Raw genomic sequence first — 12320 nt, 5'->3', positions numbered from 1 at the left:
ATTATTAATAACTGTGCTATTCTATCTCCTGGTGAAATTACTGATATACCTCTTGGAGAACTAGCTATAATTTTTATTTCACCTTCATAATCGGGATCAATTACCCCAGGACTTATCATAAGTCCTTTTAGTGTAGAAGAACTGCGTCCCAATAATAAGCCTACTGTTCCCTGGGGAAGAGGTCCTTTTACTCCTGTGGGAATGATTTGAATTCCCATCTCTGGGGTTAGTACTGCTCTGGCAGAGGCGCAGATGTCCAGCCCTGCGCTCCCTCTAGTTTGTCTGATGAGGGATTTAATGGATAATGCGTCCTGGGCACTACCTTGATGGGGCTGTTGGGTTCCTCCATTGCCCCATATATTTGTGGTTTGGGGCCCCGGGGCATTGGGCCCTCTAGTCCGTTTTTTGGCAATGGAGCTTGATACCTTTCTCCACGATATCGTGGGTAAACACTTGGTCCTTGTCCGTTTTTTGATAACGGAATACCCTCTATGGTGGTTTGAGAACGGCATTCATTAGCCCAATGTCTCCCTCTACGGCATCGTGGGCAAATACCTGGTATTCTATTCCTTTGATATCCAGCTTTGTTAAACCCTCCTCTTATGGGGCAACTCCTTTTAAAATGTCCTGTTTGATTACAATTATAGCATGTTCTTGGCCTGGCATCTAAAGCCTGTTGTACTGCTGCTAAGACTTGCCCCTGTTCATTAATGTCTCTACATAATTTAATATATGTGTTTAAATCCTCATGTCTCCATGGTCTAATGACCTCTCTGCAGCAACGATTTGCTTGGTCATAAGCCAGTTGTTTTATAAATGGCATTACCTGTTCTGTATTTCCAAATATCCTAGAGGCTGACTGAATAAGTCTATCTACAAATTCAGCATAAGGTTCATTAGTTCCTTGTATTACCTTAGATAATTGACCTTGTAAGTCTCCATGCCCCTGTAAAGTTTTCCATGCCCTAACTGCATCTACAGCAATTTGTGCGTACACACCAGGGTCATATTCAATTTGTTGTCTTTGACCCTCATAAGGTCCCTTCCCCAAAAGCATTTCTATATTTCTTTGAGGATAACCAGCTTCTGCATTTCGCCTAGCTGTCTCCATGCAAAATTCCTCATTGGCAACCTTCCATAACAAATATTGTCCTCCGTTTAGCACAGATCGACACATGTTAGCCCAATCTGCTGGTGTCATGTCCAAGTTGGTAACAGATTCGACCATGCTTATTGTGAAGGGAGCTTGCGGCCCATAGGTCGTTACAGCCTCCTTTAATTGCTTTATTGTTTTGAAATCTAAAGCACGGTGAATTCGTTGCCCTCCTGCCTGCTCAAGTACAGGGCATGCTAATCTTTGGGGTCCTGCCTCAGAATTCCGTCCATCAACTACGGGAATTGAGGGCCGCTCAGCGGTAGATGGAGCTGTTGGCTGAGTTACGCCCTCTGGTGATAGAACGGAGTTGGTAGCAACCTCCTGTTGTAATTCTCCACCTGATGGCTTCTTGTCCTCTAAGCTTGCTTTTTTTAAATTTTCCTCTGTCTGACTAGCTTGAGAGACCTTCTCTTTTGCTTGACCTAGCGTTTTTTCTACCATAGTCTGGACCTCTAACAATTTACTTAACAGTTTTTCGGTTTGTTTTTTATTGGATTCTAATCTACTATAACCTAACCCAATAAGGTAGGATAAAACAAAGCCGAAGCAGAATGAAACAAAAACGGAGCAGACAATGGTTGTATCAATTTTCTCTTTCTCAGGGCCGAATAACTTCAAACCTTGAGCCAACCATTTTTCCCAGTTCGCCTGAGAAAATTCTAGGGCTAGGGAGCTCGAAATAAAAACAAAATAAATCAAAACAAGAACACATTGTTTTTTGAGAAGGTCATCCATCCTGTCGCCTTCCCTCAGGGGCGAGCAATTTACTCACCTCTAAGCTTCAGGCGTTCCCCGCACGGGCCGCCAAATGCCGCAGTCTTGGCTGGGCACAGAATCACGAGCCAATCAAGCAGGAACAAAACTTTATTTTGAAAAAGCCGCTAACACTCTCAGCGCCAGCAAGTCAAAAACCGATCCTCCCACGAGGGTGTCCGACCGGAACCGCGCGCCGACCGGAACCCCGGGGTCCCCCGGACCTCCCCCGGAATTTCCTCCTACTATCCTTCCCCAACCAATGGGAACTCTCCAAGAGTCTGGTAACATGAGTCCGTAACATGAGTCCGGTAGCAGGCCAAGGTGAACAGCGGGAGTCCAATTTGCATATGAATGTAAATCTTAACATAATCATCTCAGTGGCTAGCTGGCGTCACTTTACAACCAAAGGTGCCATACATTGTATATTTGCTTGTGGCTCCTAGCACACACCTAGAGATGAGGTCCATGAGGGTTTCCGAGCCTGGGTTTCCCATGTCCTGGGGTTACTCTGAGGAGAGGGCAGCTCTGCCTTCCCTGTGGAATGACCATGTTGTCCAGCAGTCAGGGTTCCACTGCTCAGCTCTGAGGAGAAAGCTCCCTCCTCAGCCTGAGGGCTAGACAGCATCCAAGGTGGCACCCAGGCCCCACACTCAGCCCCCAACTATGCTCCTCACCTAAAGTTTGGCTAAGAGTGGAGATGCCCCCTAGGAGGGGAGACACCCTGCTGCTAGGGGAGACACCCCCTCTAGGGGACATATACCTGCTGAGAGGGAAGCAAACCCCTGGGAGGAAATATTCCCTGCTGGGAGGGGAAATGCTTGCCCCCACCAACTCAGACAACTGCTAGGGAAGAGGGACACTCTGCTAGGAGAGGAGACAACCCTGGGAGTGGAGCCAACCCCTAGAAGAAGAGACACCCTGCTGGGAGGGCAGAGGCCCTCACTCTAGGGGAGACACCTCCCTGGGATGGGGAGACACCTTGCTGGGAGGGGAGAAGCTCCCACTGGAGGGGAGCATCTGGGCTTCCTGGGGGCTCTGCTTCTTCCTCCCCCCAGGAGTGTTCCCACTGCTGTCACTAGGTCTGGCTGTGCTGTCTGTGGCATGAGGAGGAGTGAAATCTCTAGAGAGCAGTAAAAGGAGTCCAGGAGACACCTCCCTGCACCCCAGCCTGTCCCCCACCAGGTCAGGCCTGCTGCGGCCAGGGGCCAGGCAGCCACAGTGAGCCCTTCTTTACTGCTGTGCCCAAAGGCAGAGGCCAGAAAGAGGCCACCACAGAGCCCTCTGGAAGAAGTCTTTGATACAGGGTGACAGAATCTCACTTCAGGATGAGGGGTATGAGGAAAAGCAGTGAAATCCAAGTCCATGGGGGCCAGTCTAAAAGTAGGGAAACCTGAAATCCGACCAAGTCCCAGCAGATTCTGGAAGCTGCAGGCTGCCCCTGCCCTCTGCCTTGAGTGTCCCAAGAGACATAAATATCCCACCAGGGTGCCTAGGCCTGGCATCTCGCCTAGGCTGATCTGAGGAGGTAACCCCGGGCATCACTAGAGACGTGGTCCATGAGGGTCACCAGCCTGGCATTTCCGAAGGCTACTCTGAGGAAAGGAAACCTGGGCATCCATAGGGACAGGGCCCACCAGGATCCCCAGGCCTGACATCTCCCCCAGGCTGCTCTGAGGAAAGGGAACAACACGGTTCCCTAGACACAAGGCTGGGAGGATCCCCAAGCCAGGCAGCTTCCTCTGGCTGGTCTGAGGAGAGGAACACCAGGCATCCATAGAGATGTAGCCAAAAGGGTCTCCAGGCCTGGCATCTCCCACAGGCTGCTCTCCATTGGTACCCCTAGGATGCCCTTGGAGACGAGGCCCGTGAGGGTTTTCTGGCTTGTCATCTTTTCTAGCAGCTCTGACAAGAGAGGGGACTCTGCCCTCCTTGAAAAATGAACCACCTTATCCAGAAGTCAGGATTCCTATGCTCAACTCTGAGAAGAAAGCTCTCCACTCAGCCTGAGGGTGACACAGATTCCAAGATGGCAACCAGTTCCCGCCCTAAGCCTCTCTACCTGCAAAACTCACCTGAATCTTGGCTGGGAGTGGAGATGCCCCCTAAGAAGGGAGATACGCTGCAGCGTGGAGAGATGCCCCCCCAGCAAAGAGAGACACTTTGCTGGGCAGGGAGACAGCCCTGGGAGTGGAGCCAGCCCCCGGGACTGGAGATACCCTGCTAGGATGGGAGAAGCACCCACCATAGGGTAGATGCCTTCCTGGGATGGGAAGACATCCTGCAGAGAGGGGAAAAGCTCCCACTTGCTGGGGAGCTGCCTGGGCTTCCTGGAGACTCTGCTTCTTCCTCCACCTCAGGAGTTACTGGATGAAAACTGTTCCCACTACAGTATGTAGGTCTGGCTCTGTTGTCTCTAGCACCAAGAGGAGTGGAATCTCTAGATAGAACAAGAGGGAGTCCAGGAGCAACCACCCTGCACCTCAGCCAGTCCTCCACCCAATCTGGCCTGTTGCGGCCAGGGGGCAGGCAGCCACATGGAGCCCTGCTTCCCTCCTGTGCCCAAGGGCAGAGGCCAGCACTGGGCCACCACAGAGGCCTCTGGGAAGTGGTCTTTGACACAGGGTGACATAACCCAACTTGGTGGGATCAGAGGTTTGAAGAAAAGGAGTGAAATCCTAGCCCATGGTGGCCACACTCAAGGTTGGGAAAACCAGAACTCACCAAGCCTCAGCAGCTTCCTGCCCAGAGTGTCCCTGGAGATGTGGCTCAACAGGGACCCAGGCCTGAAGCCTCCCCCTGGCTGCTCTGAGGAAAGGGAAGCTGAGGTGTCCACAGAGATGTGAGGAGGATTCCCAGGACAGATATTTCCTCCTGGCAGCGCTGAGGAGAGCGAACCTTGGGATTTCCTAGAGATGTAGCCCACCAGGGTGGCAAGGCCTGGTGTCTCACCCCAGACTGCTCTGAATAGAGGGAACCTTGGGCATCCCTAGAGATGTCACTCACCATTGTTACCAGGCCTGGAATCTCATCTAGGCTGCTCGGATAAGAGTAGCCCCGGCATCGCTAGAGACGTCATCAAGAGGGTCAAAGGCCTAGTGTCTCCTCATGCTGCTCTGAGGATAGGGAAACCAGGGGAGTACCTAGAGTCATGGCCAACAGTGTCCCCAGGCCTGGCATATCCCCCAGGCTGTTCTGAGGAGAGGAACCCCGGCAGCCCTGGAGACTTGGCCCACCAAGGTCCCCAGGCTTGGCTTCTCTCCCAGGCTGCTCAGGGAGGGAACCCAGGGGCATACCTAGAGATGAGGTCCACGAGGGTTTCCCATCCTGAGTTGCCCATATCCTGGGGCTGCTCTGAGGAGAGGGCAGCTCTGACCTCCCTGTGGAATGACCCACACTGTTCCTCTGCTCAGCTCTGAGGAGAAAGCTCCCTCCTCAGCCTGAGGGCCAGACAGCATCCAAGGTAACACCCAAGCCCCGCCAACAGTCCCCCACTATGCTACCCACCTGAAGCTTGTCTGGGAGTGGAGATGCCCCCTAGGTGGGGAGACACCCTGCTGCTATGGGAGACACCCACTCTAGGGGATTCACCCCCCTCTAGGAGAGAGACAGCTGCTGAGAAGAAAGCCAACCCCTGGGAGGGGATACTCCCTGCTGGGAGGGGAAATGCTTGCCCCCACCAACCCAGACAACCCCTAGGGAAGTGGCACACTCTGCTAGGAGGGGAGACACCCCTGGGAGTGGGGCCACCCCCTAGAAGTGGAGAACCAGGCTGGGAAGGGAGACACCCTGCTGGGAGGGCAGAGGCTCCCACTCTAGGGGAGACACCTCCCTGGGATGGGGAGACACCCTGTTTGGAGGGGAGAAGCTCCTGCTGGGAGGGGAGCATCTGGGCTTCCTTGGGACTCTGCTTCTTCCTCCCCCCAGGAGTGTGCCCACTGCTGTCACTAGGTCTGGCTGTGCTGTCTGTGGCATGAGGAGGAGTGAAATCTCTAGAGAGCAGAAAAGGGAGTCCAGGAGACAACTCCCTGCACCCCAGCCTGTCCCCCACCAGGTCAGGCCTGCTGAGGCCAGAAGCCAGGCAGTCACAGTGAGCACATCTTCACTCCTGCACCCAAGGGCAGAGGCCAGAAAGGGGCCACCACAGAGGCCTCTGGAAGTAGTCTTTGACACAGGGTACAGAATCTCACTTCAGGATCAGGGGTGTGAGGAAAAGCAGTGAAATCCCAGCCCATGGTGGCCACTCTAGGAGTAGGGAAACCTGAACTCAGAGCAAGCCCCAGCAGCTTCGGGGAGCTGAAGGCTGCACCTGCCCCCTGCCTCGAGTGTCCCAAGAGACTACATAGCTCCCCAGGGTACCTAGGCCTGGATCTACCCTAGGCTGATCTGAGGAGGGAAACCCGGACATCACTAGAGGTGTGGTCCATGAGTGTCCCCAGCTGGGCATTTCCAAAGGCTCCTCTGAGGAAAGGAAACCCAGGCATCCATAGAGACAGGCCCACCAGGGTCCCCAGGCCTGACATTTCCACAAGGCTGCTCTGAAGAAAGGGAACCCCAAGAGTCCCTAGAGACATAGGCAAGAGAGTCCCCAAGCCAGGCAGCTTCCTCTGGCTGGTCTGAGGAGAGGAACCCCAGGCATCCGAAGACATGTAGCCAAGAGGATCTCGAGGCCTGGCATCTCCTCCAGGCTGCTATCCATGGGTACTCCCAGGATGCCCTTGGAGACGTGGCCCATGAGGATTTTCTGGCTTGTCATCTTTTCTGGCTGAAATGAGGAGAGGGGGACTCTGCCCTCCTTGTGGAATGACCCACCTTGTCCAGCAGTCAGGGTTCCTCTGTTCAGCTCTGAGAAGCGACACAGATTCCATGATGGCAACCAGTTCCTGCCCAGGGGAGCTGCCTGGGCTTCCTGGGGACTCTGCTTCTTCCTCCACCTCAGGATGTAGGTCTGGCTCCCTTGTCTCTAGCACCAAGAGGAGTGGAATCTCTAGAGAGAACAAAATGGAGTCCAGGAGCAACCTCCCTGCACCCCAGCAGTCCTCAACCCGATCTGGCCTGTTGCGGCCAGGGGGCAGGCAGCCACATGGAGCCCTGCTTTCTTCCTGTGCCCAAGGGCAAAGGCCAGCACTGGGCCACCACAGAGGCCTCTGGGAAGTGGTCTTTGACACATTGGGACATAACCCAAGTTGGTGGGATCAGAGGTTTGAAGAAAAGGAGTGAAATCCTAGCCCATGGTGGCCACTCTCAAGGTTGGGAAAACCTGAACTCACCAACCTTCAGCAGCTTTGTGCCCAGAGTATCCCTGGAGCTGTGGCTCACCGGGGATTCATGCCTGGTACCTCCTCTTGGCTGCTCTGAGGAAAGGGAAGCCGAGATGTGAGGAGGGTCTCCAGGCCAGACATTTCCTCCTGGCTGTTCCGAGGAGAGCGAACCTTGGGATTCCCTAGAGATGTAGCCCACCAGGGTGGCCAGGCCTGGCATCTCCCCCCAGATTGCTGTGATGAGAGAAAACTCCGGGCATCCCTAGAGACATCACTCACCAGTGTCCCCACGCCTGGCGTCTCTTCTAGGCTGCTCTGAGAGTGCCACCGGCATCGCTAGAGACATCGTCAAGAGGGTCCCAGAACTGGCGTCTCCTCATGCTGCTCTGAAAAGAGGGAACACCGCGGCATACCTAGAGTCATGGCCAACAGTTTCCCCAGGCCTGGCATCTCCCCAAGGCTGTTCTGAGGAGAGGAACCCCGGCAGCCCTGGAGACTTGGCCCACCAGGGTCCCCAGGCTTGGCATCTCTCCCAGGCTGCTCAGGGAGGGAACCCAGGGGCACACCTAGAGATGAGGTCCATGAGGGTTTCCCAGACTGGGTGGTCCATGTCCTGGGGCTGCTCTGGGAAGAGGGCAGCTCTGACCTCCCACTGCTGATGCTGTCCAGCAGTCAGGGTTCCTCTGCTCAGCTCTGAGGAGAAAGCTCCCTCCTCAGCCTGAGGGCCAAACAGCATCCAAGGTGGCACCCAGGCCCCTCCCTCAGTCACCCACTATGCTACTCACCTGAAGCTTGGCTAGGAGTGGAGATGCCCCCTAGGAGGGGAGACACCCTGCTGCTATGGGAGACACCCCCTCTGGGGGAGTCACCCCCTTCTCTAGGGGAGAGACAGCTGCTGAGAAGGAAACCAAAGCCTGAGAGGGGATACTCCCTGCTGGGAGGGGAGATGCTTCCCCCCCACACACACACAATTCAGACAACCTCTAGGGAAGTGGCACACTCTGCTAGGAGGGAAGACACCCCTGGGTGTGGAGCCACCCCCTAGAAGTGGAGAACCCAGCTGTGAAGGGAGACACCCTGCTGGGAGGGCAGAGGCTCCCACACTAGGGGGGACACCTCCCTGGGATGGGGAGACACCCTGCTTGGAGGGGAGAAGCTCCCGCTGGGAGGGGAGCATCTGGGCTTCCTTGGGACTCTGCTTCCTCCTCCCCCCAGGAGTGTTCCCACTGCTGTCACTACTAGGTCTGGCTGTGCTGTCTATTTTACCAGGAGGAGTGAAATCTCTAGAGAGCAGTAAAGGGAGTCCAGGAGACACCTCCCTGCACCCCAGCCTGTCCTCCACCAGGTCATGCTTGCTGTGTCCAGGGGCCAGGCAGCCACAGTGAGCCCTTCTTCACTCCTGTACCCAAGAGCAGAGGCCAGAAAGGGGCCACCACAGAGGCCTCTGGAAGTGGTCTTTGACACAGGGTACAGAATCTCACTTCAGGATCAGGGGTGTGAGAAAAAGCAGTGAAATCCCAGCCCATGGTGGCCACTCTAGGGGTTGGGAAACCTGAAATCAGACCAAGCCCCAGCAGTTTCCGGGAACTGCAGGCTGCACCTGCCCCCTGCCTCAACTGTCCCAAGATATGGACATAGCCCACCTGGGTCTCCAGGCCTGACGTCTCCCCCAGGCTACTCTGAGGAAAGGGAACCCCACGTGTCCCTAGACATAAGGCCGAGTCCTTCTCCAAGCCAGGCAGCTTCCTCTGGCTGGTTTGAGGACAGGAACCCCAGGCATCCATAGAGATGAAGCCAAGGGGTCTCCAGGCCTGGCATCTCCCTTAGGCTGCTCTCCGTGGGTTCCCCCGGGATGCCCTTGGAGACGTGGCCCGTGAGGGTTTTCTGACTTGTCATCTTTTCTAGCTGCTCTGAGGAGAGGTGAGCTCTGCCCTCCCTGTGGAATGACCCACCTTTTCCAGCAGTCAGGGTTCCTCTGCTCAGCTCTGAGAAGAAAGCTCCCTACTCAGCCTGAAGGCGACACAGATTCCAAGATGGCAACCAGTTCCTGCCCTCAGCCTCTCTGCCCACAAAACTCACCTGAATCTTGGCTGGGAGTGAAGATGCCCCCTACAAGGGGAGACATGCTGCTGCATGGAGAGATTTTCCCCAGCAAAGAGAGACACTTTGCTGAGAGGGGAGACACCCCTGGGAGTGACATCTCTAGGGATGCCCGGGGTTTCCTCTCATCAAGGCAGTCTGGAGTGAGACTCCAGGCCTAGCCACCCTGGTGGGCTACATCTCTAGGGAATCCCAGCCCTTGGGACTGGAGATACCCTGCTAGGATGGGAGAAGCACCCACCATAGGGTAGATGCCTTCCTGGGATGGGAAGACATCCTGCAGAGAGGGGAAAAGCTCCCACTTGCTGGGGAGCTGCCTGGGCTTCCTGGAGACTCTGCTTCTTCCTCCACCTCAGGAGTTACTGGATGAAAACTGTTCCCACTACAGTATGTAGGTCTGGCTCTGTTGTCTCTAGCACCAAGAGGAGTGGAATCTCTAGAGAGAACAAAAGGGAGTCCAGTAGCCACCTCCCTGCACCTCAGCCAGTCCTCCACCTGATCTGGCCTGTTGCGGCCAGGGGCCAGGCAGCCACATGGAGCCTTGCTTCCTCCTGTGTCCAAGGGCAGAGGCCAGCACTGGGCCACCACAAAGGCCTCTGGGAAGTGGTCTTTGACACAGGGTGACATAACCCAACTTGGTGGGATCAGAGGTTTGAAGAAAAGGAGTGAAATCCTAGCCCATGGTGGCCACACTCAAGGTTGGGAAAACCAGAACTCACCAAGCCTCAGCAGCTTCCTGCCCAGAGTGTCCCTGGAACTGTGGCTCACCAGGGACCCAGGCCTGGTGCCTCCCCTTGGCTGCTCTGAGGAAAGGGAAGCCGAGGAGTCCATAGAGATGTGTGGAGGGTTCCAAGGACAGACATTTCCTCCTAGCTGTGGTGAGGAGAGCGAACCTTGGGATTCCCTAGAGATGTAGCCCACCAGGGTGGCAAGGCCTGGAGTCTCACCCCAGACTGCGCTGATGAGATGGAACCCCGGGCATCCCTAGAAATGTCACTCACCATAGTCACCAGGACTGGCATCTCTTCTAGGCTGCTCTGACAACAGTGCCCCCAGCATCGCTAGAGACGTCGTCAAGAGGGTCCCAGAACTGGTGTCTCCTCATGCTGCGCGGAGATGAGGGAACACCGCGGCATACCTAGAGTCATGGCCAACAGTTTCCCCAGGCCTGGCATCTCCCCAAGGCTGTTCTGAGGAGAGGAACCCCGGCAGCCCTGGAGACTTGGCCCACCAGGGTCCCCAGGCTTGGCATCTCTCCCAGGCTGCTCAGGGAGGGAACCCAGGGGCATACCTAGAGATGAGGTCCACGAGGGTTTCCCAGCCTGGGTTGTCCATGTCCTGGGGCTGCTCTGGGAAGAGGGCAGCTCTGCCCTCTCTGTGGAATGACCCACACTGTCCAGCAGTCAGGGTTCCTCTGCTCAGCTCTGAGGAGAAAGCTCCCTCCTCAGCCTGAGGGCCAGAAAGCATCCAAGGAGGCCCCCAGGCCCCGCACTTAGCCTCCCACTATGCTACCCACCTGAAGCTTGTCTGGGAGTGGAGATGCCCCCTAGGAGGGGAGACACCCTGCTGCTATGGGAGACACCCTCTTTAGGTGAGTCACCCCCCTCTAGGGGAGAAATAGCTGCTGAGAAGGAAGCTAAAGCCTGAGATGGGAGATTCCCTGCTGGGAGGGGAGATGCTCCCCCCCCAACCTCTAGGGAAGTGGCACACTCTGCTAGGAGGGGAGACACCCCTGGGAGTGGAGCCACCACCTAGAAGTGGAGAACCAGGCTGTGAAGGGAGACACCCTGCTGGGAGGGCAGAGGCTCCCACTCTAGGGGAGACACCTCCCTGGGATGGGGAGACACTCTGTTTGGAGGAGAGAAGCTCCTGCTGGAAGGGGAGCATCTGGGCTTCCTTGGGACTCTGCTTCCTCCTCCCCCCAGGAGTGTGCCCACTGCTGTCACTACTATGTCTGGCTGTGCTGTCTGTGGCATGAGGAGGAGTGAAATCTCTAGAGAGCAGAAAAGGGAGTCCAGGAGACACCTCCCTGCACCCCAGCCTGTCTCCACCAGGTCAGGCCTGCTGCGGCCAGGGGTCAGGCAGCCACAGTGAGCCCTTCTTCACTCCTGCACCCAAGGGCAGAGGCCAGAAAGGGGCCACCACAGAGGCCTCTGGAAGTGGTCTTTGACATAGGGTACAGAATCTCACTTCAGGATCAGGGGTGTGAGGAAAAGCAGTGAAATCCCAGCCCATGGTGGCCACTCTAGGAGTAGGGAAACCTGAACTGAGACCAAGCCCCAGCAGCTTCTGGGAACTGAAGGCTGCACCTACCCCCTGCCTCAACTGTCCCAAGACACAGACGTAGCCCACCAGGTTCCCCAGGCCTGACAGCTCCCTCAGGCTGCTATGAGGAAAGGGAACCCCACGTGTCCCTAGACATAAGGCCAAGTCCTTCCCCAACCCAGGCAGCTTCCTCTGGCTGGTTTGAGGACAGGAACCCCAGGCTTCCATAGAGATGAAGCCAAGGGGTCTCCAGGCCTGGCATCTCCCTTAGGCTGCTCTCCGTGGGTTCCCCTGGGATGCCCTTGGAGATGTGTCCCCTGTGGGTTTTCTGGCTTGTCTTCTTTTCTGGCTTCTCTGAGGAGAGGTGAGCTCTGCCCTCCTTGTGGAATGACCCACCTTTTCCAACAGTCAGGGTTCCTCTGCTCAGCTCTGAGAAGAAAGCTCCTTACTCAGCCTGAGGTTGGCACAGGATCCAAGATGGGGACCAGGCCTGTCCTCATCCCCTCCCCCTGCCGAACTCACCTGAATCTTGGCTAGGAGTGGAGATGCCCCCTAAGAGAGGAGACATGCTACTGGAAGGAGAGATGCCCATTCCTATGTCCTAGAGGCCACCCCCCAGTATAGAGAGGTACTTTGCTAGGTGGGGAGACACCCCTGGGAGTGGAGCTAGCCCCTCAGATTGGAGACAACCTGCTATGAGGTGAGAAGCCCCTACTTCTAGAGATATGACCCACGTGGCTCCCCACACCAGGCATCCTCCTCAGGCTGCTCTGATGAGAAGCAAA

General features: G+C 55.9%; 1 protein-coding gene and 1 long non-coding RNA gene across 8 annotated transcripts in view; both read right to left on the bottom strand.

Annotated features, from left to right (window-relative positions):
* The window catches only part of LOC308653203 (uncharacterized protein), a 29206-nt gene extending 19118 nt beyond the window's left edge, over positions 1–10088 (bottom strand). Inside the window, exons 1-9 of one of the 7 annotated variants that reach the window (XR_014023013.1) lie at positions 9990–10088; positions 7956–9706; positions 7737–7863; positions 7450–7556; positions 7180–7263; positions 6722–6894; positions 4916–5025; positions 4634–4792; positions 4126–4349 (exon numbers count right to left, since the gene is read on the bottom strand). Coding sequence is in view for 1 of the 7 variants with exons in the window: in XM_081301796.1 (XP_081157922.1) it covers positions 5016–5025; positions 6722–6872; positions 7180–7263; positions 7450–7516 (312 nt within the window). In the remaining 6 variants the exon portion in view is untranslated. Of the gene's footprint in view, positions 1–2616; positions 2673–4125; positions 4350–4633; positions 4793–4915; positions 5026–5500; positions 6895–7179; positions 7264–7449; positions 7557–7736; positions 7864–7955 lie in introns of those variants that run through there. The other 6 variants (XR_014023014.1, XR_014023017.1, XM_081301796.1 and 3 more) reach the window with 6 other exon arrangements.
* Positions 1–10780, bottom strand: part of LOC308653205 — a 34353-nt gene extending 23573 nt beyond the window's left edge. The window contains exon 1 of the long non-coding RNA XR_014023019.1: positions 10562–10780. This is a non-coding gene — a long non-coding RNA (uncharacterized lncRNA). The remainder of the gene's footprint in view (positions 1–10561) is intronic.
* Between the last annotated feature and the right edge of the window lie 1540 nt (positions 10781–12320).

This window comes from Spermophilus citellus (genome assembly GCF_964194105.1).
Source record: "Spermophilus citellus genome assembly, chromosome: 7".
NCBI classification, from domain to species: domain Eukaryota; kingdom Metazoa; phylum Chordata; class Mammalia; order Rodentia; family Sciuridae; genus Spermophilus; species Spermophilus citellus.
Note: the sequence above shows the minus strand (reverse complement) of the source record. Positions and strands in the feature narration are given on the sequence as shown.